This window comes from Macaca nemestrina, chromosome 1 (assembly GCF_043159975.1).
Source record: "Macaca nemestrina isolate mMacNem1 chromosome 1, mMacNem.hap1, whole genome shotgun sequence".
NCBI lineage: Eukaryota > Metazoa > Chordata > Mammalia > Primates > Cercopithecidae > Macaca > Macaca nemestrina.
In genome coordinates, this window is record NC_092125.1 from 69,506,910 (window position 1) to 69,524,353 (window position 17,444).

The 17,444-nt window shown below is 46.5% G+C and overlaps 1 protein-coding gene across 4 annotated transcripts in view; it reads left to right on the forward strand.

The window, feature by feature from the left end:
• Positions 1-17,444, forward strand: part of LOC105493576 (TNF receptor associated factor 5) — a 49,423-nt gene that overhangs the window by 7,048 nt on the left and 24,931 nt on the right. Inside the window, exon 1 of one of the 4 annotated variants that reach the window (XM_011761312.2) lies at positions 10,644-10,747. The exons of the other annotated variants lie outside the window; for them this stretch is intronic. Coding sequence (XP_011759614.2) covers positions 10,713-10,747 — 35 coding nt within the window. The 5' untranslated portion in view covers positions 10,644-10,712. Of the gene's footprint in view, positions 1-10,643; positions 10,748-17,444 lie in introns of those variants that run through there. 4 annotated transcript variants of the gene reach the window in all.

Sequence of the window (17,444 nt, forward strand, 5' to 3'; positions counted from 1 at the left end):
ACAGGCACCTGCCACCACGCCTGGCTAAGTTTTGTATTTTTAGTAGAAATGGGGTTTCACCATGCTGGCCAGGCTGGCCTTGAACTCCTGACCTCAGGCGATCCACCCCCATCGGCCTCCCAAAGTGCTGGGATTACAGGCGTGAGCCACTGTGCCTGGCCTTGTTTTGTTTTGTTTTTTTGAGATAGGTCCTTGCTCTGTCACTCAGGCTGGAGTGCAGTGGTACAATTTCAGGTCACTGCAACCTCTGCCTCCCGGGTTCAAGCAAGTCTCTCACCTCAGCCCTTCGAGTAGCTGAAATTACAGGTGCCCACCACCAGTCCTGGCTAATTTTTGTATTTTTAGTAGAGGTGGGGTTTCACCATGTTAGCCAGGCTGGTCTCAACACCTGGTCTCAAGTGATCTGCCCACCTCGGCCTCCCAAAGTGCTGGAATTACAGGTATAAGCCACCGTACCTGGCCTAAAGACTTGTAGGCCTTTCTACACCTGACTTGCCTATGCCTACCTTTTCTTACATCATTTCTCCTGCCTAGAATGCCTCCTGTTCAAATCCATTAATCCATACCCCGCCACTCTTTTCAAAACAAATTCAAAATTCATCTCGTTAGGCTTCTGTGTTGGGGGTCCCCAAGACCATCCCCAGGTTCAGTGATTTGCTAGGAGGACTTATAGGATTCAGCGTCCAGCAGATGGTCATACTCACAGCTATGATTCATATGCAAAAGGATACAAAGCAAAATGAGCAAAGGGAAAAGGCTTATGGGGCAAAGCCCAGGGGAGACCAGGTGCAAAATTCCAAGAGTCTTGGAAAAGACTCTGCAAAGGACTGCCGAGGGGGAATCACACAGGATGTGCTGAATTTCTCCAGCAGTGCATTGTGACAGCAGGTGTGAAGCACCGTCTACCAGGGAAGCCCATTAGAGACTCAGTGCCCAAGGTTTTTACTGAGGGCTGGTCATGTAGATACTTCATCTAGCACATGTCAAAATTCCAGACTCCAGAAGAAAAACAGGTGTTCCACATAAAACACATTGGCCAGGCACGGTGGCTCACGCCTGTAATCCCAGCACTTTGGGAGACCAAGGGGGGCAGATCACGAGGTCAGGAGATCAAGACCATCCTGGCTAACATGGTGAAACCCTGTCTTTACTAAAAAACACAAAAAAATAGGGGGCTTGGTGGCACGCACCTGTAGTCCCAGCTACTTGGGAGGCTGAGGCGGGAGAATCACTTGAACTCAGGAGGCGGAGGTTGCAGTGAGCCGAGATCGCACCATTGCACTCCAGCCTGGGCGACAGAGCGAGACTCCATCTCAAAACAAAACACATTGTTTACCTGGACAGTTTAAGCACAGTGAGCCACTCTTAGCAGTTCAGGTGGTGGGAACCTTACTGAAATCCATGTTCCAGACACCAGCCAGGGGCCATCCTTGCGAGCAGAACTTTCTAAAGATAGCAGTGTCAGGCTTGCTGTGTTAACTTGTTTCTGCACAGCTTTTCTTCATAATCTCATCTGTTCTGTCCTCTCAGTGCCTAACTATAGTTATGTTGTAGAGAAAATTGCCCTATACAAAGAACCAGAAGACCTGGGTTTCAGCCCAGCACGGCCTCCTACTGCTGTGTGGCCCTTTGAACCCCTCCATTTTCCTCATTGGGAAAAGAGGAATTATAATTCTTGCTTGTAGGTCTCAATGGTGACTAAAGACCAAAGAAATTGATGTATTTGGTCATTCCATCCATCCCTCATGATTGAGTACCTCCTTTATCTAAGGCAGTGAGTGAGCTGTGGAGAGTAAGATGTGAGTGTGACATGGTGGCTTTGACAGCAGACAAGCCTGAATCCCTACCCAGCAGTTACCAGCTGTGGTACCTCGAACACATTGTGTCACCCCCTGGCTTTGGGTTCCCGATCTGTAAAATATGAAGATGGATAATACAATGAGTATCTACAAACGTGGGCTGCTGTGTGGATTAAGTGGAACAGCCTATGTACAGCTCCTGTGGTATCTAGAACATTGTGGCACCCCAAGTGGCAACTGTTAATTGACTCAGATATTTGAGTGTTTGCTCTGTGTCTGCACCTTGAAAAATATAAGACACAATTCCAGCACTGCTTTCTCCATGCTGGGGAAGACTATTGTTGAACAGATAATTAATTACATAAACAATTCTTTACATTCCTGGCAAGTGTTGTTAAGGAGAAGTATAGGTGGTTAAAGGGCGTGTCGTAAGTCGGTGGGGGGGACCCTAACTTGACGGAGGAGGCACACACAGGCATAGCTGCATATGTGAGGCTTCATCTGGGCTTGAATGTGTTTAGCTCAGCAAGAGGAGGGGAGAGAGGGAAAGATGTTTCCGGCAGAGACAACAGCTTCAGGAAAGGGAGACCCAGCCTTAGGGCGAAGGCTGTAAGTGGGGAAGGTTCTCTGTTCATATGAGGAGTGGCAAAAAGACCAGGAATCCAGGAGAGGTGGAGGACAGGTGGGGAGATTGGCCTAATTCAGAGGTCACCTCTGCCGCCACCCTGGCAGGGAAGGGGCAGAGCAGGGGCCCCATGCAGGGAGACTTGCAGGTGTGGTGGCAGGAAGTAGAGGTGGTCTGGTCTGATGATCTGTTTTTTTTTTGCTGTGCAGTAGGAAGTAGAGTTTCCTGGTGAGACTGGAGGGAGTGGTCAAGGTTTGTGGAGGAGAGAAAGGTTTAAAATCAACATTGAACAGAGTGAGCTGAGAGGGAAAAGCTGGCTTTGTGCTGTTACTGTGTTGGCATGATGAAGTCTCTGGAAAAGGAGTCTGGCAAATGGGATTTTAGATCTCTAGCACCTTGTACAATGCCTGGCACCTAATTGAGGGCCCCATAAATGTTGGTTGCATTGAATTGTTGGCTGGCCTATCTATATATATTTTTCTCAGCATTTCCTCCTTTCCCAGGTGCCTGCTACCCTTGGGCTAAAGCTTCCCGCTTAGCACCTCACCCAGAGGCTAGCTCACATTAGTGTGTCAGAGGGGAGCCCTGCTCAGGCTTTACTCTTGTGGTCCTGTGTGGCTACACTGTCCCCCCACCCCTTACAGTGACTCCCCAACTCCCACCCCAGGTCAGCCATCATGAGCCAGCCTTGCTCTCTCCAGCTGGGACTGGTAGAATTTCAGCACTTACACACAGGTGAAATGAAAAGGTTTAGGCAGTGAGAAGCATGCTTAGCAGGAGAGAGGCTGCCCTGCTTTCTGGGGAATAGCTGTTACAGTCGTTCTGTTAAGTATTTACTAAGCACCTATCATGTGCACTGTTTTTTTGTTGTTGTTGTTTGTTTTGTTTTGTTTTGAGACGGAGTCTTGCTCTGTCATCCAGGCTGGAGTGCAGTGGCGTGATCTTGGCTCACTGTAACCTCCCCCTCCCTGGTTCAAGTGATTCTTATGCCTCAGCCTCCTGAGTAGCTGAGATTACAGGCATACGCCACCATGCCCGGCTAATTTTTGTATTTTTGGTAGAGACGGGTTTCACCGTGTTGGCCAGGCTGGTCTCAAACTCCAGACCTCCAGACTTCAACTGAGCTGTTTGCCTTGACCTTCCAAAGTGCTGGGATTACATGCTTGAGCCACTGCACCAGGCCATGTGCACTGTTTTATGTGTTGGGACCTCAGTACCCAAAGAAACAATCCCTGGTGTGATGGAGCTTATATTCTATTCTGATAGGGGAAGACAGTAAAGACGTGAACAAGTAATATGTTAGGCAGTAATAAGTGCATTGGAGGAAAATGCAGTAGAAGATGGGTCTGCCAGGGATGTTGCGTTTTCCATGTAGGGTGGTCAGCAAAGGCCTCCCTTGTGAGATAACATTTGAGCAGATTCCTAAAGTGGAGGAAGAAGCTCTTCAGATACCAGGGTGAAGAGTATTCCAGGCAGGGGAAAAGCAAGCAGAAGCATCTCCTGCTGTTCAAGAAGAAGCAAGGCCAGTGTTGCCAGAGTGAGTAGATAAGGGGGAAGTCACTAGGAAGTGAGGACACAGAATGGAGGGGCAGAGAAATGGAGGGCCCTGACCTCCAAGGTCACTGGCTTCTACCCAGAGTGCAATGGGGCCATTGGAGCAGAGGAGCAGCAGAGACAGCTTCTGTTTTTAAAAGCATCACTCTGGCTGCTGGGTTGTGAATGGGCTGTAAAGGAGCAAGGCGGAGCAAGGCAGAGCAAGAGACCAGCTAGGAGACTGATGCAGTAACCACTGGGGAGATGATGGCAGCTTAGGCCAGAGTGGTTATGCTGACAGTGGTGAGGAGGAGGGTGGGGGGATATGTTGGGAAGGAAGATCCCATGGGATTTGGTGTTGTGAGATAGAGAGTAAGAGAGGACCCAAGGATCACTCCAAAATTTTTGGTCCAAGCGACGCTGTGATTGGTGGTACCATTTCACTGAGATGGAGAAAGGCTATAGGGGGAGCAGGTTGCATGGGGATTGGATGTGTTAAGTTTGTGATGCCTATTCAATGTGGAGGCATATACTAAACAGTGGAGTGTGTCTGGGGCTCAGGGGAGAGGTCCAGATTACAGATAGAAATCAGGGCATTGTCAGCCATAGCTGGTAAGGCCAGGAGGTGGGACATGCTCACCCAGAGAATGAGTGCAGATAGAAGAGAGCAGGTCCAGCACCAGCCTGAAGCTCCAAGAGATAAGAGAAGGTGACCTGGAAGCTGCCACGGTGATCTGACTGGTGCTCCTCATGCTGCAGAATCTAGCCTGGGAATTTGCTAGAAAATGAGATTCTAGTTGCTACTGAGAGATCATGATACTGAAGTGTATTAATCAGTATCATATTATAACAAATGGACCCCCTTCCTCTGGGGTAAGATGTCCAAGCCAGCATTTTCATCATGTTCTAGAACAGATTCTTAGCAGAGCATCTGGGGCCCTGACTGCTCAGAGAGCTGCTGCTATAGTTTTGTGCATATGCATATGCATGATCCCTACCTTGACTGAAAAATTACTGGGCACAGGAGCTACCTGGTAACCCACTCTCCTCCACTCCCATAATACAATAAGGTGCAGCCTTTGCATGTGACTGGCACTGAATAAAGCTGGCTAGGAGGGCAGGGTGGACATGCATGGTGATTAAGTGCTTATTTACGTGCCAGGAATTGTGTGATAATAATTTACGTGGATTAACTCATTTAATCTTAACTCCAAGCCTTTGTAGCAGGTACCATTATTGTCTTTTTTTTTTTTTTTTTTTTTTTGAGACAGAGTCTCACTTTGTCACCCAGGCTGGAGTGCAGTGGTGCAATCTTGGCTCACTGCAACCTCCATCTCCTGGGTTCAAGTGATTCTCCTGCCTCAGCCTCCAAGTAGCTGGGATTACAGGTGTGCGCCACCATGCTCAGGTAATTTTTAGTAGAGACAGGGTTTCGCCATGTTGCCCAGGCTGGTCTCGAACTCTTGAGCTCAGACAATCCACCTGCCTCGGCCTCCCATATTGTCCCATTTTCTAGATGAGGAAGGGGTAACACAGGTAAGCGAATGGCAGAAGGGGTTGAACCCCAGCAGTCTGGCCCCAGAGCTGGTCTCTAACCAATAAGTGGTACTTCCTGCCATCAAGCCCTCCTGTTTGGTGTTGGCTGCGATGTGGTGCATTTTCTCCCAGCTGTGACACAGAGTGAGGAGCACTGGCTTTGGAGTTGGAAAGTCTGTGTTCAAATCTGTGTGCCCACGCACTAGCTGTGTGATTTGGGGAAAGTTGTTTAAGAACTTGAGGCCTCGGACTCTTCATTGGGAATATGATGAGGATAGCAGTATTGCCACAGGGTTAGTGTGGAACTGTGTATGATATTGTATGTGAAAGTGCAGGCTGGAAATTCCTAGTACATGTCAGGTTTTATTATTATCATTATTGTTATCATCATTATCTTGAGAAACCAAACTGTGGATCTCCTAGGACTAACCAGAAGAGCTGACAGAGGCCTGGGGATCATAGCAAACCCAACAGGCCCTGCTTCCACCAGAGCAGGTATTCTGTGTACTCTTTTATTTATTGATGTTTCTGCATGAAATTCGGTTTGGTAAGTTCCGCTGTGAAACAAGGCAACACTTGGGTAGCTGTTCCCTTAAGTCCTTCCAGAGCTGACAGGCTCAGTTGTGGGGTGGGGGGTGGAGAGGGTGGGAGAATCCACTCCCCCAATCTATCTACTTCTCTTGGATCTCCTCTCTGGGCTCCCTACCTGCTCTCCCTCTTCTGTTGCCCTGATCAGGCCCATGAGTCCCAACAGCCTGAAGGCTGCATTTTTCAAGTCACACTCTAGGATGCCTGCCTGTATGTGGGCTGGGCACCTAGGGTGTGCCTGGGGTGTATCTGGGGTAGCCCACCCCAGGAAGGGTCTCTCATCTGCTTCCGCCATGGACTGGACCACAGCTGGCCTTGCCGCCAGGTGGGAGGGGATTGCCCTGTGTGCCTCTCACAACACGTACCCCAGCCACAGCCCTCACAGCTCTGGGCAGTAGGCAGTTGGCAGTATGTCACATGTCTGTGGTCAGCCTTGGAAATGTAAACTTACACAAAGGCAGCTGTGGATGAGCATTTGTGGGAAGGTGGGGCACCGCTAGAATGATGTTGACCTTTGGTAGCTAAAAGTCACCAAAAGGTCATGCCACGGTTTCTAAATACTCATTGGTACTTCTGTTCTGTAGCCCGTCTAGGGTGGTCTCAGGTTTCTCCCCTTTCTTCAGAGTACCCTTAGGCCCTGGAGGGTGGGGCTGGGTAAAGCCTGGGTTCAGTCCTCATTTGAAAATGTTTCTGAATTCCAAGCTAAATCTAAACCGTTGTCTGTTGGCTGTGCATCGAGGGGTCACTGCAGCCTCATTCACTTTACGAGTGTTTGTGCTCTTCGTACTTGTCTTTGTTTTTGTTTTTTGAGACGCAGTCTTGCTCTGTTGCCCAGGCTGAAGTGCAGTGGTGCAGTCTTGGCTCACTGCAACTCCCGCCTCCCAGGTTCAACTGATTCTCCTGCCTCAGCCTCCTGAGCAGCTGGGATTACAGGTGCGTGCCACCACGCCCAGCTTTTTGTATTTTTAGTAGAGATGGGGTTTCGTCATGTTGGCCAGGCCGCTCTCCAACTCCTGACCTCAGGTGATCCACCCACCTCAGCCTCCCAAAATGCGGGGATTATAGGCGTGAGCTGTTGGGAAAAAGCTGAGTGTTGGGAGGGAAACTGAGGCAGGACTTGCATAATGTCCTTGGGAATATGTCTAGACTTGCTGGCTCCTTGCTTCTAGCCCTCCTAGGCTCCTATTCCCATTATCTCAAGTAACAGAACATGTTCCATATAAATGCTAAACCATCACAGCTGTAAATCATGTGCTTAATGCAACGTGTCCTTTTGACCTCCACATTCTCACCGCCTGTTTCTCTGTTGGATTACCAATAAATAGCGTGGGCTCCCAGAGCTCGGGGACGTCCCAGCCTCCATGATTGCGATGGCTTCTTGGTGTCCCACCTTTATCTCTCAAACGGTCTTTTTCTCAATCCTTTGAGTCTGCCGGCCTTTGTCACCCCCATGAGCTGGTATTGGGTCTGATCACCCCAACAGTGAGCCACCGCTCCTGGCCTCTTTGTACCTTCTTTGTAAGCAAGGAGGATGGTCAGGAAGGGGGAAGGGGGAGAGAAGTGTGAGTCTGAGATGACAGCCCCATAGCTCCATGCAGTGGGCACACCCACCCCCATTTGGGAATGCAGTTGAGCTGGCAGTAGGCAGCCTTTCCGATGAAGAGAAGCCTTTCCAATGAGGAGAAGTTCTTGAGCTGAGTCAAGAACAAAGGGCAGAAGGCTGACCTAGCCTTGGGGAACCCTGTAGGAGTGGAATGCTGGCAAGGAGCTACTGAGAGGTGTGGTTCAGAGCTGGGAGGAGAAGCAACAAATACAGAACCCTAGGGCCAAGGGATCAGGGAGTTTCAAGAAGGAAGTGCCAAATGTCACATAAAGAGCAGGAGGGCAGTGATTTAGGAGAGACTAGTCAACAAATGTGATGATGTGATTACCGTTTAGATCATCAAACTAACATAATATGCTTTCCCAGACTACGTATGGCCTCATATACCACATCCCCGGATGATTCGGGCCTGCCGACTTATTCCAGGTAGAGTACAGATGAGCTTGGGAGGGCCAGGAAGGCTTCAGAGAGGCGCTGATGGGATCTGATAAAGGATACAGGTCTGTGGGTGCCACCTGGGAGGTGTGTTTCCATCGGGCACTGCTCTAGAGCTGGGAATGGGAAGGAGAAGAGGGGTAGGGGGAGAAAGAGGTTGATGGGGCATTGCCGGGCTGAGGATGGAGAATGGGTCGGAGCTCCAGCGGATGGGGAATTTGGGCCCATGTGCTGCATTTTTGTTTCCTCATCAGTGTCTGCCTATGGTAGGTTCCCAGCAAAGAAATGATTTACAAAAAGTGACTGAATCAATAAATGTTTAGTGCAAGATAGTCCAGTGTAACCATGAATTCAAAATTGGGTGAAATGAGGAGGCAAATAGCATGTCAGGCAGTCAGGTTATCTCAGAGTGGGGGACGTTGATGGAGACACTCAGGGACAAGTGCTTATTAATAATAATAGCCCTTATGACACCTCTGTGTACTACCACTATAAGCTCTTCACGCATAGAGGGGCAGCAAACTTTCTGTAAAGAACCAGGTAGTAACTATGTGTTTGAGGCCTTGTGGGCCATGTGGTCTGTGGGGCAACTGCTCAGCTCCTCTGTGGTAGCACATAAACAACCATAGACAATGTGTAAGTGAATGAACATGGCTGTGTTCTAATAAAACTTTATTACAAAACATGTGATGGGCCAACCCCTGATGTATATGGTATTGACTTATTTAATCTTCAGAAGTTCTATGTGGTAGCTACTGTTATCGTTATCACCATTTTATTTTTTTATATTTTTCTTTTTTTTGAATTTTGATAAGTCCTACTTTTTTATTTTTATGGGTGTGTATTAGGTATATATGGGCTACATGAGATATTTTGATATGGGCATACAATGCATAATAATCCCATCAGGGTAAATGGGGTATCCATTATCTCAAGCATCTATCATTTCTTTGTGTTACAGTCATCCCAATTCTTTTAGTTATTTTTAAATGTACAATAAATTCTTGTTGACTACTATAGTTACCCTGTTATCAAATACTAGATTGTATTCTATATAGCTATTCTGACTATATTTTTGTACCCATTAATCATCCCTACTTCTTCTCCCCAACACTTCCCCAACCCCACAACTATTCTTCTCAGCCTCTAGTAACCATCCTTCTACTCTCTGTCTCCGTAAGTTCAATTGTTTTAATTTTTAGCTCCCACAAACAAGAACATGTGAAGCTTGTCTTTCTGGCCTAGCTTATTTCACTTAACATAATGTTCTCTAGTTCTATCTATGTTGTTCCAAGTGATGGGATCTTGTTCTTTTCTATGGCTGAATACTGTGTATATTTACCACATGTTTTGTATCCATTCATCTGTTGATAGATGCTTAGGTTGCTTCCAAATCTTGGTTCTTCAGTGCCGCAGTAAACATGAGAGTGCAGATGTCTCTTCAATATTCTGATTTCCTTTCTTTTGAATATATACCCAGCAGTGGGATTGCTGGATCATATGTAGTTCTGTTTTTAGTTTTCTGAGGAACCTCCATACCATTCTTCACAGTGGCTGTACTAATCTACATTCCTACCAACAGTGTACGAGGGTTCCCTTTCCTCCATGTCCTGTCCAGCATTTCATTTTACAGATGAGAAAATGGAGAAGCATAGAGACCAAGTAATTTGCCTAAGGTCACATGGCTATGAAGGTGTATGGGCAGGGTTTGAATCCAGGCAGGTCTACTCCAGAGTCCATGATGGTAATTGCCATGCCATGCTGACTCTCGGAACCTTGGAGGGGGAGGGAGGAACCCCAGCTCCTCATCCCCTGAGGGCCTCCACCACTACCTGGCAGTAGGAACTCACTAGGCCTCCATTTCCTCATTTAAAAAAATGGGGAATAATGATTATATTTTTTATGTGTATATATATATCTCTCTCTCTCTCTCATATATTACCCTGTCTCCTATGCTGGAGTGCAGTGGCGCCATCATAGCTCACTGTAGCCTTGACCTCCTGGGCTCAAGCAATCCTCCCACCTCAGCCTCCTGAATGGCTGGGATTACAGGCTTTAGCCAACACACCTGGCTGAGGGGTTAAAATGAGCTAATGCATATAAATTAGCTGTCTCTGTGCTTGGACATAGCCTCAGTACTTGTACTCCTAACCCATATCTGACTCCAGCATTAGGCTCCATTCACTTCTTTTAATACCCTTCCCTTGCCCTCCGCCTCAATAGGAACTCTCCTAGATTGTCTTCATGGCCCTTTCCCACTGTGGCCTCACACTAACTCTGAGTTTCCACATTGATTATTGAGTCATCTGGGTTATTGGGTATTCTGGCCTGGGGACTAAGGAGGATAGCCCTGCCCTTGAGGAGCTCGAGGAGCTGTCCCTAGGTAGCAGTGGGGACTGTTACAGAGCTGGAGCCAAGGATGGGGGCCGAGCGCACCAGAGTTGAACAAGGCTTCCTAGTGGAGAAAGCTGCTGTGTGGGAAGATCAGTAGAGCTTTCTTTGTTATTTTTTCCTCTTGGTCTAGTTTCTGAGAGCAAATCTAAAGGTCTCCTGGATACCTTAAAAGTACCACCTGGAGTCAGGTCGACTCTACATGGTTCCGAGAAGAGTTCCACTAAAGGCATCTCTGTAAGTGTGACTGACTTGAGGCAGCAGCAGCTTCGGCCATGTCAGCGTGGGTGTGCAGCCTGGAGGGTTGGGGGAAGAGGGATGCCCTTCAGCCTTTGCGCTCCCATCTACTCACCAACAGTGCTTGCTGTACCACCAGGAGAATGGGGAACCAGCGGTTTCCTGACAACTTGGAGAGAAGTCACAGTTCTCTTTAAAGTAATTAAAATTATACTCACATCATTCTTTGTCCTGTTCCCAAGACAACGTTCTTCTGTGAAGGCGTAAGGAAAAGCAAAGAAAACATACGCTTATCTCTGCCTCTAAGACATCAAAGCCAGTCATGCTGGGGCAAGGACGGTGCGTCGGTGGACTGCAGTCACATGTTTTCTGGTGGTTGTGGTGTCACCTGGTCTCTGCATGAGCTCCCGGCCACATTAGGTGCAATGGAAAATGGCCTTATTGGTTCTCCCTTTCTCCAAGGCCTTCATCTTTGACCTGCCTGGTTAAAGGGGTTTCTTCTGCAATTTTTGAGGGAAGACCTCTCCGGGCCATCACAGACAGAAGCTTTGGAAAAACTGTGAGACCATTTCAGTTCTCCCTTGTGCCAGGAGGGTAGCCTAACAGATAAAGTGCCTTCTCCTCCTTCCTTTTCCTTTCCTTTTTTGAGTTAGGGTCTTTCTCTGTCGCCCAGGCTGAAGTGCAGTGGCGTGAACAATGAACACAGCTCACTGCAACCTTGACCTCCCAGGCCCAAGCGATCCTCCTGCCACAGCCCCCCAAGTAGCTGGGACTATAGGCATGTACCACCACACCCTGCTAATTTTATTTATTTGTTTATTTATTTATTTTGAGACATAATTTTGCTCTTGTTGCTCAGTCTGGAGTGTAATGGTGCAACCTCAACTCACCGCAGCCTCCCGGGTTCAAGAGATTCTCCTGCCTCAGCCTCCCAAGTAGCTGGGATTACAGGCATGCACCACCACGCCCAGCTAATTTTGTATTCTTAGTAGACACAGGGTTTCTCCATGTTGGTCAGACTGCTCTCGAACTCCCAATCTCAGGTGATCTGCCCCCCTTGGCCTCCCAAAGTGCTGGGATTACAAGCATGAGCCACTGCACCTGGCCAACTAATTTTTGTAATTTTTGTAGAGATGGGGTTTTGCCATGGTTGCCCAGTTGGTCTCATACTCCTGAGCTCAAGCAATCTTCCTGCCTCGGCATCCCGAAGTGTTGGGATTACAGGCGTGAGCCACTGTGCCCAGCCCCGCCCCCCTTCCTTTTTTTTTTTTTTGCTTCCTTGTAGTAACTGTTCTTCCTGGAAGAACAGAATCACAGGATTCAAGGCCAGCCATGACCTTGAGAGAGAACTGCCTATCCTAGCAGGAGAGCATCTGGAACCCACCCAGAGTATGGATTCAAGAGACCCGTTGGGTCACTGCATCTTGGGATTAAACATTTTAACTTTTCTTTACCACCAGCCACAGTCTCTCCTCTTTAAGCCCAGGACCCATTGGTGGGCCTTGGGTGGGTTTGGGGAATAACATATTTGTATCCTTCCCATGCTGCTCAAGTGGGTATTAGGCGGTTGACCAACACTGCCAGTGAGACCTGAGCAGAGCTGACAAATGGACAGTTTGGCTTCTAGCAGCCCATCCACAGAGAGAGGGGCCATCTGGTGTCATTAAAGCCATGGAGGAACACCAGTCACTGTTGAGATGCTGCTCAGCACCCAGGGATGGGGGAGAGGTCCCCTGGCTTCCCCCTCTTCCCACCCCAGTGCCTCTCATTGGCTGAACCTCGCCAGAAGCCAGGGAGCCTGGAAAACAGTTGGTGGCATCAATTTTTACCCTACCTCATGGTGCAGACCTAAGCAGAGCAAGAGTAGGGAGTGGATCTGGGCAAACAGGCAAATGACTGGCTTGTTCCCTTAATTTCGCTTCAGCTACAGTTAATTGCTAACCATTCTAGAACTTTCGTGATACCGGGAAATTCTTTAATCTCTTTCATCTAGAAAATGCCTCCTCTTTCTTCAAGACCAGCTGAGATGATTTCTTCTCTGTGAAATCAGCACAGACACCTCAGAAATTGTTAGCTACCCCACACCTAGGCTCTACCAGTTCTTTGTCGGAATCTCTGTAGTACTTGCCAGCGGGATATTGTAACTGATCATTTTTGTTCCTTGTTTCTTCTGTCCTTGGAGGGCTTCAAGGGCAGATGCAACGTCACAGCCTCTGCATTCTCAGGACCTAACCCAGGGTCAGTGCAGGGATGTGCAGATGAGTGGGCTGTGGGGTGTCCTACTCACGGTTTCATGGATGGTGAGTGGCAGAGCAGAGACAGAGGTCTCTGGTCCTGTGCCCTTTTCACTCTGGGATTTTATCTGTAGTAATCAGTAATTCCCCAAGAATCAGAACTTGAAAACCCTGGAGACAAATTTCATGGACTTATGTCTTATGCACTATAACATAATATATGTAAAAACTCCCCAATTTTTCAAATCTTCATTAATCCAAACTGGTTGTTGGCAGGGGTGTGGAGGTAGTATGGATAGACAGACCAGGATCTACCTTTCTTTGTTAAATCTTTCTTAAACTCTGCAAAACACATATCTTTTTTTGTTATGACTGAAGGATAAGCTCACGTTGCTTCAGAATGTGAGAATATTTATCATATGTTCTCCAGAAATCTGTAGAGATATGTAAGTAAAGAATTTAAATGGTGGCATCCACAGCTTTCCTTTGGAATTCCTAAAAAATTCTCATGGAAAAGATGCATCAATTTATGAAACAAGAAGATGGCATTTCAAAGAAACTCAGCAAGAGTTCTTAGGGAATAGATGGGATATGACTTTCTCTTGTCTCTTTGGGCTTGAGTTAACAACTCTTCAGTAGGAGTACCATACTGTACATCCCATTGATGGCAAGAATAAGAATGCCCTTGACTGCAGAAAGGTGATATATAAGCTCTATTTTTAGCACTTTTGATATGTTTTATTTTTCTCCTGACTTGCAAGAACTGAGCTTCTTTGTGGTTCCTGGTACGTAAGCTGTTATACACAGAGGGGAAAGATTTTAATAAAATTGAGTGCTTACTCATTTCCACTAAATAGCTGCCTGGGAATGACAGAGTACCAGCTGAAAATATCTAATTAATTAGATAAATATATTTGTTAGGTAAAAAAGCATAGCCTTTCTAGTTCTGCTGTTGGGCTCTCTCATGTCAGTGAAGACAGTGGGTCCAGGCTTGAGGAAGCTTCAGAAGGAGACGGACCCTGCCCTGGGAGGCATCACAGCTCTGTTGATATACCAGAACCTCACCCAGAAAGACACCTCAAGTCCACATCTCACAGCTGAACATAAATGCTTATTTTTTACAATGTATGATGAGATTAAAAACCCAATTTCATAAAAACAAATACTGGACAAGACAATAACAGATTAGAAAGTGAACAAGGTCAGTGAATGACTTAGGCTTGTTGAATAGGCCTGGGAAATAAACACATGGATGGGGAGAGGAAGGATAGGGCATTCAGTCCTCTGCTGGCTGTTCAGCAGGAGCAAGGAGACTGTACGAGTCACATGTGCTGTGCCTGCTGGGACAAAGCTGACAAGACAAGGGCCTGCACAACAGCCTAGTAGAGCAGTGGTTTCCAAAGTGTGCTTCAAAGGCCCCTGGGGTGCTGGAACAGCTCTTACTAGGAAAACACTTAATGGACTCTTACTTCAGGTGAGTTCAGGTAAGAGCCAATTGTGTGCATCTCTTTCACAGTTCCAGTTCAGTGACCTTTTGCATTGTTACCTTGAAATTAGCCATAGTGGAAGTGTTTAACTACAGAAATTGGCAAATGCTACAAACTGGAGCTTTCCCCTAGTTGAGCAGATTATTAAACGTTTACTAGCACAGCACTGCCTGCAGCTCCCTGATACACTTTCCGGGGATCTGCATGGTCAAAACTATTTTCATAATAGTACTGACATCATTTGCCATTTTTACTTTTCTTTTACAAATGCACAGAGGTGTTTTCCTGAACAGACTGAATGTAGGAGCAGACATGAGAATCCAGCTATCTTCTATTAAGCAAGACATTAAAGAGATGTGCAAACATGTAAAATGGTGGCACTCTTCTCACTAATTCTTTTGTTTTGGAAAATGGTTATTTTTCATAAAAATATTATTTGTATTAACATATAATTGGCTTATTATCTTGAAGTAAATACTTTTTTAATTCCTCAATTTGACTCTCAAGTGTGGCAAATATGAATAGATATAATTTGCATAAACAAAAACTCTTAGGGATCTTCCATTAAAAAAAGACAAAATTTTACTTTAGAGCAGTTTTAGGTTCACAGCAAAATTGAATGAAAGTCTGTTTATCCATTCTTTCTTTCATGGATTGTGCCTTTGGTGTTGTACCTAAAAAGTCATTGTCAAACTCAAGATCATCTAGATTTTGTCCTATGTTATCTAGTAGGAGTTGTAGGTTTTGCATTTTACTTTCATATCTGTGATCCATTCTGAGTTAATTTTTGTGAAGGTGTCAGGTCTGTGTCTAGCTTCATTTTCTGATATGGATGTCTAGTTGTCCCAGCACCATTTGTTGAAAAGACTATCTTTGCATCATTGTTTTGCCTTTGTCCTTTTGCCAAGGGTCAGTTGACTGTATTTATGTGGGTCTATTTCTGGGCTCTTTATTCTGTTCCATGGATCTATTTGCCTGTTCTTTTGACAGTATTCCACTGTCTTGATTACTGTAGCTTTATAATAAGTTTTGAAGTTGGGTAGTATCTTTCATCTTCAGTATTGTGCTCTTGTGTTGGATCTTTGGCTCCTCAAGTTTTAAGAGTGTTATCTTAGACCAGGTGCTGTGGCTCATACCTGTAGTAATCCTATTGCTTTACTGAGCTGAAAGGATTGCTTGTGGCCAGGAGTTCAAGACCAGCCTGGGCAACATAGTAAGACCCTTGTCTCTAAAAAAATAAAAATAAAAAAAGTTAGCCAGGTGTGGTGGCACACACCTGTAGTCCTAACTACTGGGGAGGTTTAGGTGGAAGGATCACTTGAGCCCAGGAGTTGGAGGTTACAGTGAGCCATGATTACACCACTGCCCTCTAGCCTGGGCTACAGAGTGAGACCCTGTCTCTGAAAAAAAAAAAGAAGAGTGTTATCTTAGTGCTGCCATCACAAAATACCTCAGATGGGTAATTTATAAAGAACAAAATGTATTTCTCACAGTTCTGAAGGCTGGGAAGTCCACAATCAAGACACCAGCAGATTCTGTGTCTGGTGAGGGCTCACGTTCTGCTTCCAAGATAACAGCTTATTGCTGCATCCTCCAGAGGAGATGAACACTGTTCTCACGTGGGGAAAGGTGGAAGGGCAAAAGAACCTAGCTAGTTCCTTTGAGCCCATTTTAAGGTCACTGGTCCCATCCATGGATACACAGCCCTCATGACTTAATCACCTCATAAAGGTCCCACCTCTCAACACTATGACACTGGACCTTAGGTTTCAACATATGAATTCTAGGGGGGACACATACATTCAAATCATAGGGGGTCCTGAGACCAAAAAGCTGGAGAACTACTGTTGTGGCAAAAAATGGACATACACACAGATGCGTTCCATAGATTCTTGTGTTAGGAAGAGTGTAGCGTGTAGTGGAGGGGAACCTGAACTGAGTTTTGTACTGCCTCATTCTGGGGACTGAATGAGCCTGTTGCTTTAGGTACATCTCTGAGAGTCCAAATTTAGATGCTGTGTGACAGACTTGGGCCTGGCCTCAGAAGAGAATCTCAGAGGGACATAGAATATGACATCAGGGCACAGGATGTGAAGTGCCAACCTCCCCAGGAACGAGGGAACACAAAGCAGAGTAAGGAAGTTTGAAAGTGGTTCTTCGAGTTCTCTGAGAGAAAGGTGCGTCTTGGTTACTAGGGCTGTGCATGTAAATAAAATGTTCTGCCTCTTCATCTTCAGAATTAAAACTTTTGTTAAATCCCAAGAATCAGCCATGTTACAGGAGGGAACATTTGTATCTTACACTGCTTACCTACCACCCTTGAAATTTTGCAGGAAACACTAGGGAAAAGGTGGAGCTTTGGTCTCAAACCCCCGACTTTTTATGTATTTATTTATTTTTGAGACAGGGTCTCTTGCCCTGTCACCCAGACTGGAGTGCAGTGGCATAATCATGACTCAGTGCAGCCTCTACCTCCCAGGCTCAAGTGATCCCACCTGCCTCAGTCTCCCAAGTAGCTTGTGCAAAGGCCCGGTGGCATAAAGTGTGGTGTATTAGAAGAACGAAAAAAAAGCCTGTGTGGCTGGAGTACAGAAAGCCAGGGAAGAGAGGTCCAGGATGCTGCTGGATTGGGGAGGATACAATCTGGAGCCTGCTTAGCATTGTCGACTTTCTCTCAGAGCCCTGAGAAGCCACTAAAAGATGAAGGGAGATAACCTTACATTGTACTTGGCATTTTGAAAGTCTCATCCTGGCTCTAGTATGGAGAGTAGATTGGAGAAGAAAGCAATGAATGAACTCGTATTTAGTTCAGGTGAGAAATGATGTGGCTTGGTACTTGTCTTAGCTTGGGCTGCTATAAGAAAGCACCATAGACTGGGTAGCTTATAAACTACAGAGGTTTCTGACGGTTCTGGAAGCTGAAAGCCCAAGATCAGGGTGCCAGTGTGGTTGGGTTCTGATGAGGTCCCTGTTCCG